The sequence below is a fragment of the Salmo salar genome, chromosome 03, assembly GCF_965601325.2.
Source record: "Salmo salar chromosome 03, fSalSal1, whole genome shotgun sequence".
In the NCBI taxonomy this organism is placed as follows: Eukaryota; Metazoa; Chordata; class Actinopteri; order Salmoniformes; family Salmonidae; genus Salmo; species Salmo salar.
In genome coordinates this window covers 24567683-24590177 of record NC_138293.1, presented here as the reverse complement: position 1 = coordinate 24590177, position 22495 = coordinate 24567683, and the positions used below count along the sequence as shown (strand labels likewise).

Genomic DNA, 22495 nt, shown 5'->3' with positions numbered 1-22495 from the left:
GAGTCCAGATCAGTGGAGCAGAGCTGGCAAAAAACAAGGTAGGCTAGTTCCTATATCTGTTTCCACTCATTTTGACGTCTTGGGGAGATGAGAATCGTTGGCTGAACTAATTATGGGATGCGGACCTGGAGAGCCTAAGTTTAAATCTATAGGCTCATTGTGTAACGACCGGTCGTAGCTTTGTGGAATATGCTAGTACTATAAAGTATATAGTAAGTCCCGAGCAGGATAGATCCTGTGGAGGGTAGAATCTCATAGAAGAGAAGGGAAGTCCTGAACAGGGTAGTCCTGTGGAGAGTAAAACAATAGTGTAACGGTTAATATACCCATTAGAAGGGCAAAAGGCCCAGTCGCAGTGGCCGTGAGAGCGCAGGGTGTGAGTGTGTGTGTGTTTTGTGACCTGTGGGGGCAGTGAACCATGGCAGATTATATGGAAATAGGAAGACAAGTGTGAATAATTTTGGTGATGTGTGTTATCAATAGTAGCGATATTGGAGGAATGCATTAAATCATCCGTATTCTCCAGTAATAGATTCGCAGACGTTTATGGTATCGGTTCTAATACAATGTATTAAGTGCTGTGACCAATTAATTATTATCCAGGGAAGTGTGTTGTGCTATCTTAGAAAATACTTAATAGAAGGTGTGTATTATAGATGGGAGTGAAGGAATCTAAAATACCCTGAAAACCGTCGGGAGAGTTTAGGGAATAATAACTATTGATATGGCGACAAACGAACCCGTTTCTCCCTGTAAGATAGAGCTAGCAGATTTTAATAAAGCCATGGAGGCGCTAAAAGAAGCACACAAGCATTCTACCAATTCGGCTGGAATATGGGAAAAGTTTAGCCAATTTGATAAAATTGGACAACATTTTCCTGCTGACGGAGAATTCAACTCTAATAAAGAATTCAGGGAGGCTGAAATTTCTCTGAAATTGCTGAGACACTTAGAGTGGACAAAAGGGGGGAAGGGTCCCCATGAGAGGATAGAGTGGAATCAAGAGTGTGAGGAAGCATTTGTCGAGTTAAAGAAGCAATTGTGTCAAGTGCCAGCATTGGGATTGCCAAACCTAAAATTACCTTTAAAAAAATGTTGTTCATAAACAGGAAAAACATTGTAGCGCGATGGTTACGAAAAAAGGGCCAAGAGAGCCAAGAGGAATGCCACCGTACCTTCGGGCGGTTCAGGCGACAGAAATGGTGTTGCTTAACACGGCTTCCATTACAATGGGTCAAAAAGTAGATTTGTATGTTACACACGCAGTAGCAACCATAAGGGACAGCACGGAAGCACAACATGTTACTAGTGCAAGATGGACAAACTGGGAGATAATGTTAAATCTGGAAAACGTACAAATTCATAAGATTGGTGCTTTAATTAGGGACAGACGTTCCGCTAGCGGAACGCCTCACCAATATCCAATGGTAGAGCGTGGCGCGAAATACAAATACCTCAAAAATGCTATAACTTCAATTTCTCAAACATATGACTATTTTACACCATTTTAAAGACAAGACTCTCGTTAATCTAACCACATTATCCGATTTCAAAAAGGCTTTACAGCAAAAGCAAAACATTACATTATGTCAGGAGAGTACCCTGCCAAAAATAATCACACACAGCCATTTTCAAAGCAAGCATATAAGCCACAAAAACCCAAACCACAGCTAAATGCAGCACTAACCTTTGATGATCTTCATCAGATGACACTCCTAGGACATTATGTTATACAATACATGCATGTTTTGTTCAATCAAGTTCATATTTTATCAAAAAACAGCTTTTTACATTAGCATGTGATGTTCAGAACTAGCATACCCACCGCAAACTTCTGGTGAATTTACTAAATTACTCATGATAAACGTTCACAAAAAACATAACAATTATTTTAAGAATTATAGATACAGAACTCCTTTATGCAATCGCGGTGTCAGATTTTAAAATAGCTTTTCGGCGAAAGCACATTTTGCAATATTCTGAGTAGATAGCTCGGCCATCACAGGCTAGCTAATTTGACACCCACCAAGTTTGGTGCTCACTAATCTCAGAATTACTATAAGAACAATTGGATTACCTTTGCTGTTCTTCGTCAGAATGCACTCCCAGGACTTCTACTACAACAAATGTTGTTTTGGTTCCAAATAATCCATAGTTATATTCAAACAGCTCTGTTTTGTTTGTGCGTTCAGGTCACTATCCGAAGAGTGACGCGCGAGCGCATTTCGTGACAAAAAAAATCAAAATATTCCATTACCGTACTTCGAAGCATGTCAAACGCTGTTTAAAATCAATTTTTATGCAATTTTTCTCGTAAAATAGCGATAATATTCCATTTAAAGGCTGAAAGAAAATAATGGAGAATTCTTGTGAACGCGCCTCTCAGTCTCACTGTTCCCAGGCTGACCACTAACAAATTATCCTGCTGTTCTTCGCCCAGAGACAGCAGACACCCCATTACACTTTCTGGCGCCTTCTGAGAGCCAATGGAAGCCTTAGAAAATGTCACGTTACAGCACAGATGCTGTATTTTCGATAGAGATCTACAGAAGGACAACAAATTGTCAGACAGGGCACTTCCTGTATGGAATCTTCTCAGGTTTTGGCCTGCCATATGAGTTCTGTTATACTCACAGACACCATTCAAACAGTTTTAGAAACTTTAGAGTGCTTTCTATCCAAATCTACTAATTATATGCATATTCTAGTTTCTGGGCAGGAGTAGTAACCAGATTAAATCGGGTAAGTTTTTTATCCGGCCGTGAAAATACTGCCCCCTATCCCAAACAGGTTAAATCCTGCGTCGTTAATGCCGTTGCCTGGGGAGGGTGAATCACATTCATGTGACCCAGATCAGATTACTCCAAAACCTAGGCCTGATTTGCAAGAAACAGCATTGGAATCGGGAAAAAAATTGTATACAGATGGCTAGTTACATGAACACAGAAGGGAAGAGAGTAACGGGGTACGCTGTGTGTGGTATGCATTTGGAGTAGTTCATGATTTCGGTACATTGTGGTCACAACGGGGCATGTTAACAGCGACGGGAACAGCAATAAAAAAAATGGTCTGGAGGTAGAGGCATTATTAGAAGCATGTCAGTTACCCAGTAAATTAACAGTCGTGAAATGTGATTCTCATACTAGTCGTACAGATAAAATCGCCATAGGTAATCGTAAAGCAGACGAAATGGCTAAGGCGGCTGCCTTGGTGAGAGAAAGTGTTAGTGAACCACATGTAAATATTGCGGATTCCTTACGATGAGAAATTGGCTAAATTTGACATAGGAAACCGTATTTTGGGTTGAAGATTCTAGGCGAAATGCCAGGGGAATGGATTCTAAAAGGTAACACATTTAAATGATATGGCCAAACACTCCTTGCAAACTGAGAAGACTTGTTTTAAAAAAAAATCATGAGACATTTTATGTGGTTTTATTTTGAAATAAATTTACGTTTGATGTCGTCTTATTCTGGAATAGGATTCTAGAATGGACGAAAGGGTGGAGGGGTCACCAAACCTAAAATGAACTTAATTTTTTTATGTGGTGTGGTGGTTATGGAGAATCATGGGGAAAAGGAGACCAGTGAATCGTTACTCAGTGGAGAGACACTGTCGCCGTGTTGTGTGATTTTATTGGATGGGGTATTTTCAATTCAGTTAAATTTGGTGTGCAGGAGGATGGACATTTTTTGAAGAGGTAGTTAAATGGTTTCCGAAAGACGGAAAGAAATGGAGAGGAAATATTTTAAAGGTGTCGAAAGCCCTGTATACTAAAAATTCCTAATGAGAAATTATCAACCTCATTAGAAATTAACAGAACAGGGGGATTTCATTATAAAATTCATGAGAAACACCATTCTCTATCGAAATTGTACATTTCATTTAGGATATTATAATTTTTTCCGTAGGGAGTTATAAGAGTTGTAATTCTAAGTTGATTAGTTTTTCGAATTTGTTTATTGTTGATTTAACATGTTTTTTTTATCACGTGTTTGAAAAGGGAAAATTACCAGTTCCCTGAGGTCCTGGTCTTTGGGTACTTATACAGTGGTACTGTGTTCAGGCTGCAAATAGAAAGGAAAATATATGTTAATAAGGGATGACAGTTACTTCAAATGGATTGTGATAGAATAAGGGAGTATGTAGAATAAGGGAGTATGGACTAATTTTGAAAATAGTTTTAGCGGCAACATTATGTTATGCTCTTTGACATTTGTCTTAGAGATGTTATTAAGAAAAGGTTAATGTCATAATTCGTCATATAGTCAATGTTTGTCTGGTATTGCTGATTTCATGTTGTGTTTTTGTTTTGAAAACAAATTTCACCAGATTGGGATCCTGGACTGGGAATTCTGCGAGGGGTTAGGGTGCTAACTTCATAATCTAGTAACTCTTCCGAGAGATCGCCAGTAGAATAAGGGAGTATGGACTAATTTTGAAAATAGTTTTAGCGGTAACATTATGTTATGCTCTTTGACATTTGTCTTGGAGATGTTATTAAGAAAAGGTTAATGTCATAATTCGTCATATAATCAATGTTTGTCTGGTTTCCTGAAACAGAAATGTATTGAACTTAACTGTTGTTATGATCTGTGTTTTTGTTAGGTTATCATGGAAGGTTACGTCAGATCGTGTCTTAATGCATGGTAGGAATAATTTGACCATAGACAGTGTGTGTAGACCTCAAAACCCTCCCTAATCGGCTGAAGAAAGAGCGACAAAGGCGTGCAATGAGAGACAGTGACTTTTACCACTCCTATCTGAGTCCTAGCCATAAACCAGGGCCGGGGTGCTGAAAGAGCGTGTGGAGTGAGCGTGGAGAGAGAACAAGCTCAGGTGAGAGACACGTGTACTTGGGAGAAATATATTAAAATCGGGACATTATCAAGAGCCATGAAATGTGATAGGCAAAAGTTACATGTGCCGTTGGGAAAATGAACTGTAAACGATATCTGAAGAAGACACCGGGTGAAGGAAAAGGGGGTGGGGGGGTGGTGGTATACAGTAAGGGAAAAAAGTATTTGATTCCCTGCTGATTTTGTACGTTTGCCCACTGACAAAGAAATGATCAGTCTAGAATTTTAATTGTAGGTTAATTTGAACAGTGAGAAACAGAATAACAACAAAAAAATCCAGAAAAACATATGTCAAAAATGTTATAAAATGATTTGCATTTTAATGAGGGAAATAAGTATTTGACCCCTCTGAAAAACATGACTTAGTACTTGGTGGCAAAACCCTTGTTGGCAATCACAGAGGTCAGACGTTTCTTGTAGTTGGCCACCAGGTTTGCACACATCTCAACAGGAATTTTGTCCCACTCCTCTTTGCAGATCTTCTCCAAGTCATTAAGGTTTCGAGGCTGACATTTGGCAACTCGAACCTTCAGCTCCCTCCACAGATTTTCTATGGGATTAAGGTCTGGAGACTGGCTAGGCCACTCCAGGACCTTAATGTGCTTCTTCTTGAACCACTCCTTTGATGCCTTGGCCATGTGTTTTGGGTCATTGTCATGCTGGAATACCCATCCACGACCCATTTTCAATGCCCTGGCTGAGGGAAGGAGGTTCTCACCCAAGATTTGACGGTACATGGCACCGTCCATCGTCCCTTTGATGCGGTGAAGTTGTCTTGTCCCCTTAGCAGAAAAACACCCCCAAAGCATAATGTTTCCACCTCCATGTTTGACGGTGGAGATGGTGTTCTTGGGGTCATAGGCAGCATTCCTCCTCCTCCAACACGGCGAGTTGAGTTGATGCCAAAGAGCTCCATTTTGGTCTCATCTGACCACAACACTTTCACCAAGTTTTCCTCTGAATCATTCAGATGTTCATTGGCAAACTTCAGACGGGCATGTATATGTGCTTTCTTGAGCAGGGGGACCTTCCGGGCACTGCAGGATTTCAGTCCTTCATGGCGTAGTGTGTTACCAATTGTTTTCTTGTTGACTATGGTCCCAGCTGCCTTGAGATCATTGACAAGATCCTCCCGTGTAGTTCTGGGCTGATTCCTCACCATTCTCATGATCATTGCAACTCCACGAGGTGAGATCTTGCATGGAGCCCCAGGCCGAGGGAGATTGACAGTTCTTTTATGTTTGTTCCATTTGCGAATAATCGCACCAACTGTTGTCACCTTCTAACCAAGCTGCTTGGCGATGGTCTTGTAGCCAATTCCAGCCTTGTGTAGGTCTACAATCTTGTCCCTGACATCCTTGGAGAGCTCTTTGGTCTTGGCCATGGTGGAGAGTTTGGAATCTGATTGATTGATTGCTTCTGTGGACAGGTGTCTTTTATACAGGTAACAAGCTGAGATTAGGAGCACTCCCTTTAAGAGTGTGCTCCTAATCTCAGCTCGTTAACTGTATAAGAGACAGCTGGGAGCCAGAAATCTTTCTGATTGAGAGGGGGTCAAATACTTATTTCCCTCATTAAAATGCAAATCAATTTATAAAATTTATGACATGCGTTTTTCTGGATTTTTTTGTTGTTATTCTGTCTCTCACTGTTCAAATAAACCTACCATTAAAATTATAGACTGATCATTTCTTTGTCAGTGGGCAAACGTACAAAATCAGCAGGGGATCAAATACTTTTTCCCCTCACTGTATGCCCTGCTACCCATTTAGACTGAGAATGCATTGAGATACTGATCTTTCATTACCAGGCCACTCATGACAGGAAAACAGGGACAAAGGGGGGCTGTAATGAGAAGAGTTAAGAAGGGCAATAAAAAGTTGTTTATAAATGTATGTTCTAACAGGGATGATGTGTGCTAAATTGATAAACTGGAATTTGAGCCCTAGACTCAAAGTAAGCACTGAGGTCAGTCCTTCTAAATTTGGGTTGGATAATTCATAAAATGTTTTAGTTGTATTTGGGATACAGCGAGAGAGAATTGCTAAAGCACGATGAGGGGTGGGGGTGCTGATAACATTTATTTGGCCGAGAGAGTCTCCAGAAACGTATCTCTAAGTGTCATCCTGAAGGGAGGTGGTTTGGTAGGGGAATCACTGGATGATAGCTTGGGACAAACATTCATGTTTTTTTGTACTCTTTTTTTTTACCCTGTATTCAGAATTTTTATGTTACATTGCATCAATGAGTGGTGCAAAGTTATTAAACATGTACTTTGTTTCTCTTTTCTTTTCAAGTCAATATGTTTTTAGGTTTCGTGGAACATGAGGGTGTTCAATGTTCCAGAGGAGGGAATGATGTATATTGACTAACTGATTTGAGAATGTTTAAAACTGTAGAAAATGCATTAGGAGTATAGTGTGTTATAGGTTATATGTAATGATAGAGGAGTATCATTCCCAGAGACTGTATATTGTTGCAGGAGATAGTTCATAGAAGAGGGAGGACAACTAACTGTACACAATATGGGGATTTAGTTGAACATTACACATACCTAGATCATGGTGAGAGTAGAATAGATAGTGGTGGCATTTCCGACACTATGGTAAACTTTCAGGACACCTGTGACTCAGAGTTTTGTTAGGTTGGATATTATTCCCAACTCATTTTGTTTTTCTCCAATTTCTAACAGCCGGCGAACATTTGACAGATTGCATGCAGGAGGTATTCTCACGGCAGGCACTGTAGGGACAGTAATTGAAGGAGCAGTACTAGTAGCGAAGGATGCTATATTGATAACATGGAATTGGACTACTGCGCAAATGAGGGATATTGTGAGACTATCGTCATGGGCCATGTTGGAAGTAGCAATGTTTACTTTAGCAGCATTGTTGGGATATCAGTTAATGATGACTCATGTCACGTGGATTGGTATCTGGTAACTGGGGGACCGATGGGAGGAAAGGGGATGCAGTTATTCAAATATCACAAATTATGTTGTCAGGAAATGACCCATGTGTTGCAGTGTGTATATCCTCAGGTGAAAGCAGAGATATAACCAAGGTCACGGGCTGAATACTGGAGATTGAGTGTACATCAAGAGACACCAGGTGGGGGGTGTTGGGACAGCATTGGTTTGGGACACACACTACTCCGTACAGTACCTGCAGCGGTAAATATCGTCATGTCTCTCCTTGGGGGGGTGCATAGTTCTCACGTGAAGTGAGGTCCAGCTGCATAATGGGTGAGTGAACACATCATGACAGAGGAAGCGGAGCGAGAGAGAGAGAGAGACTAGATTCCACTGTAAGACATACAGATGGGTTGGGTCTGGGAGCTACTTTAAACATCATAGTTGTGTTGGGTTAGCTGCTTTATTGGTTAATGCATCATATGATAGAGGACAGAGGGGTAATTGTACTCTGAATAAAATGTTGAAGGCATTGATGTGAAATCATATACTGTGCTGAGTTACCTCAAAAGGATGTAACGTTGATTAGGGATATGCACTTGCATATCAGGTGAAATGGAGGAGATGGGGAACAAAGTGAAAATGACATGACTTGGGAACACCTCTCGGAACCTGGGGTCTAAAGGGGAAGACTGGGCGAAAGCATGAGGAAGCTTTGTAGAGCTTTCATTTTTGTGGAACCCATCAGGAAAGTATCCGGGAGGCATAGAGTCAGGTGAAGTGAGAGTGGGAATTGTCAGGGTCTCAGACTTTGGTTTTCATGCATATATAATTATGCATAGCTTATCACATTGTTAATATTGTTATGTTTTATGTATTTTTGTTGTTTTCCAAGTCTTGTGCTATTACTCTCTTAGGAACCAGAAGGGGGAAGTGGAGAAACTAAAAGCTTCTCCATCTGACATAGAACGAGACCGCAGATTCAGCTGGAATGGCATTTTGTTGTGTGATGATAGATGGAAATAAAATGGTGTGATCATAGTACAGAGGCCATAAGTCTCTGAATTTGAAAACCAGTGAATGTTTGTTCATTATTTGTTCCATTTGTTAGTTTGTTAAATTCATGTTTTATTATCATTGTTTATCCATTTATTAGTAATTTCCAAGTTTATGTAAATTGAACATTAGGACGCTATTGTTCAAGAGGAAGGACTGTTGGAATCGGCTAAACTTTGAACATTGAGATATTAAATAAATTATAGGAAAGAAGCATAGAATCAAAGGAGTGAAAGAGACTGGGTTTTATGTCAGAAGTTAATGGTTCTCTGAAGAAAGACAGATGGCTTTGGAATTTGTTGGGTGGACGGGAGGAGCAACGTGCTGATATAGGGGAGACAGATGGACATCTGTGGATTAGGTGAAGGAGGGGTTGAGGTCAGGAGGTGAGGTCAGATTCCCTTAAGGGAGTAATAAGGGTTTAATATCTTGTTACCCTCTTCCTGTAGAACCATACGATGTAAGAATAAGATGTAAGGATTGGAGAGAAGGAGGAGTGTCTTCAGTGGGATGTATATAACTGTGATGGTGAGAAATGTTTTGATGTCTGAATTACAGCTGTACAGATCTTTAGGGAAGAATTAACTTGGTTAAAGCTTCTCTAGTGTCCGTGAGTTACTTACTCTGAAAAATAAGAACCTAACACTAGCCACTGTGCTTCTACATCTGCATTGCTTGCTCTTTGGAGTTTTAGGCTGGGTTTCTGCATAAACACTTTGTGACATCTGCTGATGTAAAAGGGGCTTTATAAATACATTTCATTGATTGAATTTGATGAGAAATCATTTTTTCATGTAGCCAAAACTGACAGCTGAAAAAAAATGTGTTATGAATATCTACAGTAATTAATTGCAGTGGCATAATGCATCTGTGCACTCTATCAACCTCCTTGGAAAGGTCAAATCCTCATTTGTGATTTTCTATTAATTTAAACAGGTCTGAATTTGACATTTTAGCTGGTGTTTCCAATGGTCTTCAGAAGGCCTAGCTTTGTCCACTCTCAGCAAATGACAAATGGCTTTTCAAAAAAGGATATACATTCTGACACTTTCTTTTTCACAATTCCATATCCCCAGGACCCCAGAAATAAAACCAGAACATTTTTGGAACATGAACCAACAACTGAAGCCCTCCAGGAGCTTATTATACTTTACATTTTCTCCAAGTAAGGTATCTCCAATCAATTAGAGGTCTTACCTTTGCTGATGTCCTGGTACTCCAGCCACAGCTGCCTCTGGACCTGCTTGTTGGGGTACCAGATAGTGCAGGCCTCCTCGAAGCCGTACACTGCCTCTTGTACAAAGTGATTACCAAACTCCCTGAGGATGGAGACAAAATCACTGCGGAGGGTGGCACCGTCCAGGGAGTGGATGGCAGAGCTGAACGCTGTTAGAAAACACAGTGAAGGAGTTAGCAACGGACAGGCTATTGACAAATCCATAGTGCCCTGTGTAAAACAGCAAAAGGAACATCGAAAAACTATGAAACAGACATAAATCTGACACACAAAAAAGTACAAGTATTTACTGTACATGTATGATGATACTTATTTTTACTACATTCCATACTAAGAATAAATTATTCTGTCAATGAACAGAATTGTTTGTTCGTTTTTAGGTCAAAAGTAAGTAAGACGCAGCTGCCGGTATTATAAAATACGAAACATAAGCATACTGTACACTTATGCTGCACTTCAATTTCAAGTTTTAGGTAAACATCCTAATAAAAACTCAAGTTTGTGAAATTATGAGCTACGACAGTGATCAGACTGTGATAAAAGTGCCATCTGTAAACTTGAGGCTTTCTTTAAGTCTTAAATTGAGCCTTCATGAAGTCCTCATAGTTGAGTCATTAGTATTTACACTTGCTGGTGTTTTTATATCTTTGGGAAAACACTAAATAACATGTACAGCTCTTCAACTTTTCCATTATCATTCAAGAGCCCTAACATTAACATCCCACCACTCACAACAAGCTACTCCCACACCACATTTACATTATGAAGCAACAGTGATGAATGACACAGAACAGTCCTTGTGAAAGATGGTCCTTTGGTATCAGGTGTAAAAATCAGTAACCACCCCCCACACACTTCTGTGTCGGATGAAATATGAAGACCTACAACAGTAATGGAAAAAGAGAGCTAGTAATAGAACATTCCTATCATATATACATTAGTAATGACACATCTATATACAGTATGTAATGTTTATGTTATATTACAAAAATGTGTGGCGAATTAACACAAAATGCATACAGATACATAGGCTAAATTATACATATGGTAACCATAAGAAAATAATACGAAAACAAATCCAAAAACCATTCAAGCCCAAATAAACTATTCTGCAACAACTGTGTCTGAAAACTCATTACACATTCATATAAAAACTTTTAGCATGTTGATGTGAGCTGTTCAGATGACCAAGCATCACCATACCGTAAAACATTTCATAAAAAAAAACAATAACTAAATAGAAACTCCAAAAGATCCCAAAAAAGAATAGTATGAAGAACGTCAAGGAGCTCTACAGCAAAGTACTGTCAACAGTAGAGAGCCCTTCTGAGAAGTAGTGCTTCACTAAATACTAGGGATGGGCATTTGAAATTATTTCCGTATTTGAATAATATCATTATATATTTTTTCGTATATCCAGATAGTCAAAATACATGTGTTAAAACAATTAAATAATGAACACTTCAATGGAGATTTGATGGCGAGATTTAGCTGAAATTACTGAAGCTGGAGACAGATCTCCCTCACTAACTTTAAGCATCAGCTGTCAGAGCAGCTTACCGATCACTATACCTGTACACAGCCCATCTGTAAATAGCACACCCAACTACCTCATCCCCATACTGGTATTTATTTTTTTGCTCTTTTGCACCGCAGTATCTCTACTTGCATATCATCATCTGCACATCTATCACTCCCGTGTTAATGCTAAATTGTAATTACTATGGCCTATTTATTGCCTTACCTCCCTAACCTTACTACATTTGCACACACTGTACATAGATTTTTCTATTGTGTTATTGACTGTACATTTGTTTATCCCATGTGTAACTCTATGTTGTTGTTTTTGTCACACTGCTTTGCTTTATCTTGGCCAGGTCGCAGTTGTAAATGAGAACTTGTTCTCAACTGGCCTACTTGGTTAAAAACAGGTGAAATTAAAAAATTATGATTATTTTTTTTTTAACCTCTTGACGTTTCCCTAGGATAGGGGGCGCCACGGCGCATTTTGGAAAATATTCGTGCCCATTTTCAACGGCCTACTAATCAGACTCAGAAGCTAGGATATGCATATAATTAATACCTGTGGATAGAAAACACCCTAAAGTTTCTAAAACTGTTTGAATGGTGTCTGTGAATATAACAGAACTCATATGGCAGTCAAAACCCCGAGACCGATTGAAACAGGAAGTGGAATTCTGAATTGTGGACTCAACTTCACGTCGTTGCCTATTATTCACACCGTGAACTATCGTTATTTGAGCACTTCGTATTGCTTCCACAAGATGTCGCCAGTCTTTACAAAGTGTTTTGAGCCTTCTACTGTCGAAACTCAGTCAATGAGACGCGTTGGAAATAGGTCACAGCGGGAGGGCCATCACCATTATGACGCCGGCGGCCCTGTCTACCCCCACCTTTGGAAACGTTTTGAAACACATTGAAATCGTCCCCCTCGAATCTTATTGGCTCTCTTGTTGAAACAGGCCCTGAAGATGTATGTTATACAACGTTTGACATGTTTGAACGAACCTAAATGGGAAAAAATAGCTTCTTTCCGACACGGCTGTCCCGCGGCCGGCAGAGCTTTTGGATACTGCCTTGAGACGCGCTAACAACAGCATGCTAATGGACATAAAGGATGGACTTTTTCGACCGAAAATACATCTGTTGTGGACCTGGGATTCCTGGAAGTGCTTTCTGATGAAGACAACTAAAGGTAAGGGATTATTGACAATATTATACAACATTAGATGTGATCTGCGATTGTTCCAAGATGGCGCCGAGCTGTATTTACTAGGTCATTTTCTGAGTATCGCATCCCCTTTTATCGCTAAGTGTGATTACCCAGTAAAGTTATTTTTAAATCTGGTATGACAGGTGCTTTCAAGAGATATTCATCTATAAATCTTAGAATGACAATATTACATTTTAAACATGTTTTCGAATAGTAATTCAGTAAAATGTAGCACTGTTTCATCGGATGCTTTTGACGGGAAAATAGTTAGTCAACGTCAGACGCCGATGTAAAATACTGTTTTCATATATAAATATGAACTTTATTGAACAAAAGAATGCATGCATTGTGTAACATGATGTCCTAGGTGTGTCATCTGATGAAGTTTGTAAAAGGTTAGTGCTGCATTTAGCTGTTTTTTGGTTATTTGTGATGCAAGTGGTTGGTCGGAAAATGGCTACGTTGCTGCTTTTTACGATGGACTCCTCTAACATAATCTAATGATTTGCTTTTCCTGTAAAACCTTTTTGAAATCGGACGACGTGGGTCGATTCAGGAGAGGTGTATCTATAAAACGAAAAAATGTTTGGTTTTTTTTCTTCAAATTATTACATTTTGTTATGCTAATGGCGATATGATTTTTCGCTGGATTTTGATCCCGCTGACGGGATGAGACGCTGAAGAGGATTTATTAAAGGAGAGCTGGTGCCCTGCTCCCTGCTTGTTTCAGCAGAAGGATGGGGGAGGGGCGATAGAGGAGCAGGCGTTGGTGTGTGTGACAGTCTATGTGTGTGGCACAGAGGGAGAGCGAGAGAGAAAGTATGGTGTCAAATCCGATTCAAAAGTCGAAAAGGTTTGAGATGGAGCGTGTGAGTGAGCAAGATGAAACATCATTGCAGAGCAAATACTTGAGTCAAGAGTGCAGAGGACGGGTCCCGCGAGCGCAGGCCAGTGTGGTGTGCACAAATTAAACTTGAGAGCTTGCGAGTGTGACTTTGAGCGAGCAGAACTGCATTTCCGCACCTAGTAAATTCATTAGAGAGCAGAGATTTTTGTTACTACATGTCAAGACCCACAACAAATTTCCAGTTTGCGCTCCAAAATCCATTTTGCTCTATAATTTCATACCAGGGAGAATTCTAGCCAATGAACATAGCCTGTAGCAGTCTACTGAATCGCAATTGGTCAGGTTTTTGTAATCACGGTGTAATTGCTCTCTAACCTGATTTTTTACCATATAGATGAAAGGGGATAGTGAAAGGTAATAATAATAAATAATAACAATAATTAATAATAATAATAAAGAAGTCAGTTTGATAGTTTTTCAGTAGCGTAATCAGTAGAGTAATCAACTATGATTTCAATATTGAAATTGAAGTATGTAGTTAATGTAGTTAAAAATTACTTGTGTCATACACAAAGTAGGCTGTGCGTTTTGTTGCCGATCTTACTTTGCTACCTGACGGTTTTTTACTTTTTCATTACCGTATATTTTTACTTTTTCCCTCACTCAACTTTTTTCATTCAACTTTTTCACCCCGGAGGTTTTATCTGGACATGGTTCGTCAGGACTTCAAACAGCCGAAGCTAAGTAACATTAACATGATGCCTTCTAATTGCAGTCGTTGTACTTATAATATACAGGAGAACGATCGCCTTGCTGCAAGCCCAGCTTCAGACGCGATCGTTAGGCAAGGGTAATTTCAGTGTAGGAAAGGATGAAACAGCGTCTGTGCCACCAGTAAGTACAGATAGTAACGTTAGTATAAACCCCCTCGCACGGTCCCCGCAGCCGGACATCTTTCTCATGGCTTCTGGAGGGAAACGCTGTAGGAATGCTCAACCGGTGTCGCTTATTCAGCCGACAGAAACTTTCAACCGGTTCTCCCCATTAAGCGAGTCGGAGTCGGAGGCCGAGACTTCTCTGGTCTCTACTCCTCCCGTTGTGGGGTCTGAGACGCCGACGGCTCCCACCATTAGCTCTGACAAATTGAAAACCCTAGTCATTGGCGACTCCATTACCCGCAGTATTAGACTTAAAACTAATCATCCAGCGATCATACACTGTTTACCAGGGGGCAGGGCTACCGACGTTAAGGCTAATCTAAAGACGGTGCTGGCTAAAACTAAAACTGGCGAGTGTAGAGAGTATAGAGATATTGTTATCCACGTCGGCACCAACGATGTTAGGATGAAACAGTCAGAGGTCACCAAGCGCAACATAGCTTCAGCGTGTAAATCAGCTAGAAAGATGTGTCGGCATCGATTAATTGTCTCTGGCCCCCTCCCAGTTAGGGGGAGTGATGAGCTCTACAGCAGAGTCTCACAACTCAATCGCTGGTTGAAAACTGTTTTCTGCCCCTCCCAAAAGATAGAATTTGTAGATAATTGGCCCTCTTTCTGGGACTCACCCACAAACAGGACCAAGCCTGGCCTGTTGAGGAGTGACGGACTCCATCCAAGCTGGAGGGGTGCTCTCATCTTATCTACGAACATAGACAGGGCTCTAACTCCTCTAGCTCCACAATGAAATAGGGTGCAGGCCAGGCAGCAGGCTGTTAGCCAGCCTGCCAGTTTAGTGGAGTCTGCCACTAGCACAGTCAGCGTAGTCAGCTCAGCTTTCCCCATTGAGACCGTGTCTGTGCCTCGATCTAGGTTGGGTAAAATTAAAAATGGCGGTGTTCGCTTTAGCAATCTCACTAGTATAAAGACCTCCTCCATTCCTGCCATTATTGAAAGAGATTGTGATACCTCACATCTCAAAATTGGGTTACTTAATGTTAGATCCCTCACTTCCAAGGCAGTTATAGTCAATGAACTAATCACTGATAATAATCTTGATGTGATTGGCCTGACTGAAACATGGCTTAAGCCTGATTAATTTACTGTGTTAAATGAGGCCTCACCCCCTGGTTACACTAGTGACCATACCCCCCGTGCATCCGGCAAAGGCGGAGGTGTTGCTAACATTTACGATAGCAAATTTCAATTTACAAAAAAAAAAAACAATGACGTTTTCGTCTTTTGAGCTTCTAGTCATGAAATCTATGCAGCCTACTCACTCACTTTTTATAGCTACTGTTTACAGGCCTCCTGGGCCATATGCAGTGTTCCTCACTGAGTTCCCTGAATTCCTATCGGATCTTGTAGTCATAGCAGATAATATTCTAATTTTTGGTGACTTTAACATTCACATGGAAAAGTCCACAGACCCACTCCAAAAGGCTTTCGGAGCCATCATCGACTCAGTGGGTTTTGTCCAACATGTCTCTGGACCTATTCACTGCCACAGTCATACTCTGGACCTAGTTTTGTCCCATGGAATAAATGTTGTGGATCTTAATGTTTTTCCTCATAATCCTGGACTATCGGACCACCATTTTATTACGTTTGCAATTGCAACAAATAATCTGCTCAGACCCCAACCAAGGAGCATTAAAAGTCGTGCTATAAATTCTCAGACAACCCAAAGATTCCTTGATGCCCTTCCAGACTGCCTCTGCCTACCCAAGGACGTCAGAGGACAAAAATCAGTTAACCACCTAACCGAGGAACTCAATTTAACCTTGCGCAATACCCTAGATGCAGTTGCACCCCTAAAAACTAAAAACATCTGTCATAAGAAACTAGCTCCCTGGTATACAGAAAATACACGAGCTCTGAAGCAAGCTTCCAGAAAATTGGAACGGAAATGGCGCCACACCAAACTGGAAGTCTTCCGACTAGCTTGGAAAGACAGTACCGTGCAGTATCGAAGAGCCCTCACTGCTGCTCGATCATCCTATTTTTCCAACTTAATTGAGGAAAATAAGAACAATCCGAAATTTCTTTTTGATACTGTCGCAAAGCTAACTAAAAAGCAGCCTTCGCAAATGGAGGATGGCTTTCACTTCAGCAGTAATAAATTTATGAACTTCTTTGAGGAAAAGATCATGATCATTAGAAAGCAAATTACAGACTCCTCTTTAAATCTGGGTATTCCTCCAAAGCTCCATTGTCCTGAGTCTACACAACTCTGCCAGGACCTAGGATCAAGGGAGATACTAAAGTGTTTTAGTACTATATCTCTTGACACAATGATGAAAATAATCATGGCCTCCAAACCCTCAAGCTGCATACTGGACCCTATTCCAACTAAACTACTGAAAGAACTGCTTCCTGTGCTTGGCCCTCCTATGTTGAACATAATAAACGGCTCTCTATCCACCGGATGTGTACCAAGCTCACTAAAAGTGGCAGTAATAAAGCCTCTCTTGAAAAAGCCGAATCTTGATCCAGAAATTATAAAAAACTATCGGCCTATATCGAATCTTCCATTCCTCTCAAAAATTTTAGAAAAAGCTGTTGCACAGCAACTCACTGCCTTCCTGAAGACAAACAATGTATACGAAACGCTTCAGTCTGGTTTTAGACCCCATCATAGCACTGAGACTGCACTTGTGAAGGTGGTAAATGACCTTTTAATGACGTCAGACCGAGGCTCTGCATCTGTCCTCGTGCTCCTAGATCTTAGTGCCGCTTTTGATACCATCGATCACCACATTCTTTTGGAGAGATTGGAAACCCAAATTGGTCTACATGGACAAGTTCTGGCCTGGTTTAGATCTTATCTGTCGGAAAGATATCAGTTTGTCTCTGTGAATGGTTTGTCCTCTGACAAATCAATTGTAAATTTCGGTGTTCCTCAAGGTTCCGTTTTAGGACCACTATTGTTTTCACTATATATTTTACCTCTTGGGGATGTCATTCGAAAACATAATGTTAAATTTCACTGCTATGCGGACGACACACAGCTGTACATTTCAATGAAACATGGTGAAGCCCCAAAATTGCCCTCGCTTGAAGCCTGTGTTTCAGACATAAAGAAGTGGATGGCTGCAAACTTTCTACTTTTAAACTCGGACAAAACAGAGATGCTTGTTCTAGGTCCCAAGAAACAAAGAGATCTTCTGTTGAATCTGACAATTAATCTGGATGGTTGTACAGTCGTCTCAAATAAAACTGTGAAGGACCTCGGCGTTACTCTGGACCCTGATCTCTCTTTTGAAGAACATATCAAGACTGTTTCAAGGACAGCTTTTTTCCATCTACGTAACATTGCAAAAATCTGAAATTTTCTGTCCAAAAATGACGCAGAAAAATTAATCCATGCTTTTGTTACTTCTAGGCTGGACTACTGCAATGCTCTACTTTCCGGCTACCCGGATAAAGCACTAAATAAACTTCAGTTAGTGCTAAATACGGCTGCTAGAATCCTGACTAGAACCAAAAAATGTGATCATATTACTCCAGTGCTAGCCTCCCTACACTGGCTTCCTGTTAACGCAAGGGCTGATTTCAAGGTTTTACTGCTAACCTACAAAGCATTACATGGGCTTGCGCCTACCTATCATTCCGATTTGGTCCTGCCGTACATACCTACACGTACGCTACAGTCACAAGACGCAGGCCTCCTAATTGTCCCTAGAATTTCTAAGCAAACGGCTGGAGGTAGGGCTTTCTCCTATAGAACTCCATTTTTATGGAATGGTCTGCCTACCAATGTGAGAGACGCAGACTCAGTCTCAACCTTTAAGTCTTTACTGAAGACTTATCTCTTCAGTAGGTCCTATGATTAAGTATAGTCTGGCCCAGGAGTGTGAAGGTGAACGGAAAGGCTGGAGCAACGAACCGCCCTTGCTGTCTCTGCCTTGCCGGTTCCCCTCTTTCCACTGGGATTCTCTGCCTCTAACCCTTTTACAGGGGCTGAGTCACTGGCTTACTGGTGTTCTTCCATGCCGCCCATGGGAGGGGTGCGTCACTTGAGTGGGTTGAGTCACTGACGTGGTCTTCCTGTCTGGGTTGGCGCCCCCCCTTGGGTTGTGACATGGCGGAGATCGTTGTGGGCTATACTCGGCCTTGTCTTAGGACGGTAAGTTGGTGGTTGGAGACATCCCTCTAGTGGTGTGGGGGCTGTGCTTTGGCAAAGTGCGTGGGGTTATATCCTGCCTGTTTGGCCCTGTCCGGGGGTATCATCGGATGGGGCCACAGTGTCTTCTGATCCCTCCTGTCTCAGCCTCCAGTATTTATGCTGCAGTAGTTTATGTGTCGGGGGGCTAGGGTCAGTCTGTTACATCTGGAGTATTTCTCTTGTCTTATCCGGTGTCCTGTGTGAATTTAAATATGCTCTCTCTAATTCTCTCTTTCTCTCTTTCTGTCTTTCTCTCGGAGGACCTGAGCCCTAGGACCATGCCTCAGGACTACCTGGTATGATGACTCCTTGCTGTCCCCAGTCCACCTGGCCGTGCTGCTGCTCCAGTTTCAACTGTTCTGCCTGCGGCTATGGAACCCTGACCTGTTCACCGGACGTGCTTGTTGCACCCTCGACAACTACTATGATTATTATTATTTGACCATGCTGGTCATTTATGAACATTTTAACATTTTAACATCTTGACCATGTTCTGTTATAATATCCACCCTGCACAGCCAGAAGAGGACTGGCCACCCCTCATAGTCTGGTTCCTCTCTAGGTTTCTTCCTAGGTTTTTGGCCTTTCTAGGGAGTTTTTCCTAGGGAGTTTTTCCTAGCCACCGTGCTTCTTTCACATGCTTTGCTTGCTGTTTGGGGTTTTAGGCTGGGTTTCTGTACAGCATTTTGAGATATCAGCTGATGTACGAAGGGCTATATAAAAATAAATTTGATTTGATTTGAATTTGAATTGGTCTTCTGTTATTAAAGCAGGCTATAAATGAGGCAAACTAGGTTAACGTCAGCTAGCTAGGAAGCTAACTACTAACTAGCTAGCTAACTAACATTATTGATTGATTTATTAGGATCCCCATTAGCCGACGCCAATGGTGACAACTAGTCTTACCGGGGTCCAACACATAACAAAAAATATATTACAGACAAAATACTTTACAATTGACAAACATTTAAACACATTAAAATGTAGTGTGTGTGTGCACCTACAGTACCAGTCAAACGTTTTTCTTTACTTTGACTATTTTCTACATTGTTGAATAGTAGTGACGACATCAACACTATAAAACAATGCACATTAAATCATGTAGTAACCAAAAAAGTGTTAAACAAATCAAAATATATTTTATATTTGAGATTCTTAAAAGTAGCCACCCTTTGCCTTGATGACAGCTTTGCACACTCTTGGCATTCTCTCAACCAGCTTCACCTGGAATGCTTTTCCAACAGTCTTGAAGGAGAGGTCAAGTTCCTAACCAAATAATAGACAATATTGTCAACCGTTAACTGCATATGTTGAGATAAAGTTTGATTGAAATATAGATTTAATAACTTTTACCCTGTCAGTTTTTGTGCAGTAAAAGTAAATGAGAATGACCTCAAACCATTTCTCTCTCTCCATCCCTCTTTCAATGCAGGTCCACTGGCACTAATATGTTCTCTGCTCAGCTGACAGAGACAAGAGATACAGGAATCCATTATGTTCCAAGTAGGTTACCTTGGCCCTCCTCTAGGCACAGCACTCTGGGGACTTCTTGCAAGTAACCATGATATTCACCAATCACCCCCGTAACTTAATCATTAGTGGTACTGAGAGTTCCTCTAATTTCTTTGACGCTGTATGAAGGCATTGTGCATAGGACATGTGTCACGTAGAGAGGATGATGACCAACTGCTGTCTATTGGTTAGAAAGATGGTTCAATACTGAATGTATGTGATAGTCATTGGTAAACAATATGAGTATTGTAGGTAAGGGATAAAGTGAAGACCTATAGGAGGATAGCTCTTCACGAGGTGGGTTGGTCATGAAATGACAGCAGGCTGTTCAATACTCAGCCATGCTGACTGACAAGCGCCGTGGATTGGTACAGGGCAATTCCATGGCAACAGAGTGATGCTGAGAATCATATGTTTCACGCTAAAATGTATGTCATACAAACCAATGATTGCAAATTGTTAAAAGTAGTTAGTCCTTGTGCATAGTGTTATATGGTTAATTTCACTTTGAAATCATTGTTTTTTGTTTGACATACATTTTATAGTGAAACATCTGAGCATCATGATTCCATGATACCATGGAATTGACCTATACTTATTTGGCAAAAGTTTTATCCATAGTTGCCTCATTTGATAAAGCCACAGTAGTCTTATAATTGATTGTTACCTTGAATGCAACATTAAGATGTTAAAACATGAACTCTGTCTGTGACATTTCCTGACATCTTATTTTCCTCTCTCTGTTCTCAGGAGACAGGTCAGTGTGTATAGAGAGAACACGTTTGACCAGGTGGAGTCAGGCTTCTACTTCATCACCCTGGCCCACTACGCCAATGAGGCAGAGGATGCCAAGTTTGGACCAGTGAGTCACCAACTCATCGTAAGCCGTACACAACTCAGCACATATGTATTGCTCCACCTTCCTCAAACTGTTGTGTCCTACTTTTGTTGATCTTTTTCCCAATGTCTATGGATAGTACAGGGATTTTATAGTTGGGACTTCGACTCCAACCTAAATCTAATTCCACCTCCTGTATTGTTCTGCCCTATCTATAGATTATGCTGATGCTCCACTGTAAGAACCTGGAGATCTTCATTGGTTCTGAGGGAGGTGACGTGGCCACAAACAGTGCCTGGAACACCTCCCAGCGCTACCGCTGTCTGGAGAACAGCCAGAGGGTGGTCAAGACATCTGACTGGAGAACAGCCAGAGGGTGGTCAAGACATCTGACTGGAGAACAGCCAGAGGGTGGTCAAGACATCTGACTGGAGAACAGCCAGAGGGTGGTCAAGACACCTGCTGTAACTTCATCTTTAGTGTGTCAGCTCTGCTGCACCTGGGAGCTAAAGGTAATGCACCAAACTCCCAACAGTCATGTATGCTTAAACATACTTAAATGCTAATTTATGTGCAATCAGCAGTTGAAACAATAACAAAGCGTTCCCCCCACCCTGTTTCGGTAAAAAGCTGAGGGATTCAAATTCATAGGCAGAGCTATGGATGCAAGGACTGACCACTCGCATCCTTCTAAAACCCCATTGGAGGAGATGACCAAAGATCCTCACCTCAGACCTCCTCCAATGGGTTTTGAGAAGGATGCGAGTAGAGAGAAAGTGAGGAGTTGAGCAAAGATTTATTGGGACAGAGCTCATGTCATTGTTTTGGGTGGAAACTTATGTTGAATGATACATTTATTCTGTTTGCACTTATATCTTTGTTCTACTTGTCCTCTTTCCACAGATTTTATTTGTATTTTTTATTTCACCTTTATTTAACCAGGTAGGCAAGTTGAGAACAAGTTCTCATTTACAATTGCGACCTGGCCAAGATAAATCAAAGCAGTTCGACAACATACAACAATACAGAGTTACACATGGAGTAAAAACAAACATACAGTCAATAATACAGTAGTAAAATAAGTCTATATACAATGTGAGCAAATGAGGTGAGATAAGGGAGGTAAAGGCAAAAAGGCCATGGTGGCAAAGTAAATACAATATAGCAAGTAAAACACTGGAATGGTAGATTTGTAGTAGAAGAAAGTGCAAAGTAGAATATAAATAATGGGGTGCAAAGGAGCAAAATAAATAAATAAATAAATACAGTAGGGGAAGTGGTAGTTGTTTGGGCTAAATTATAGATGGGCTATGTACAGGTGCAGTGATCTGTGAGCTGCTCTGACAGCTGGTGCTTAAAGCTAGTGAGGGAGATGTGTTTCCAGTTTCAGAGATTTTT

The 22495-nt window shown here is 40.9% G+C and overlaps 1 protein-coding gene across 9 annotated transcripts in view; it reads right to left on the bottom strand.

The window, feature by feature from the left end:
- Positions 1-22495, bottom strand: part of LOC106599413 (astrotactin-1) — a 282536-nt gene that overhangs the window by 97252 nt on the left and 162789 nt on the right. For all 9 annotated transcript variants that reach the window (XM_045714659.2, XM_014190633.3, XM_014190634.3 and 6 more), the window contains one exon: positions 10024-10212. In XM_045714659.2, the coding sequence (XP_045570615.1) occupies positions 10024-10212 (189 nt within the window). The remainder of the gene's footprint in view (positions 1-10023; positions 10213-22495) is intronic.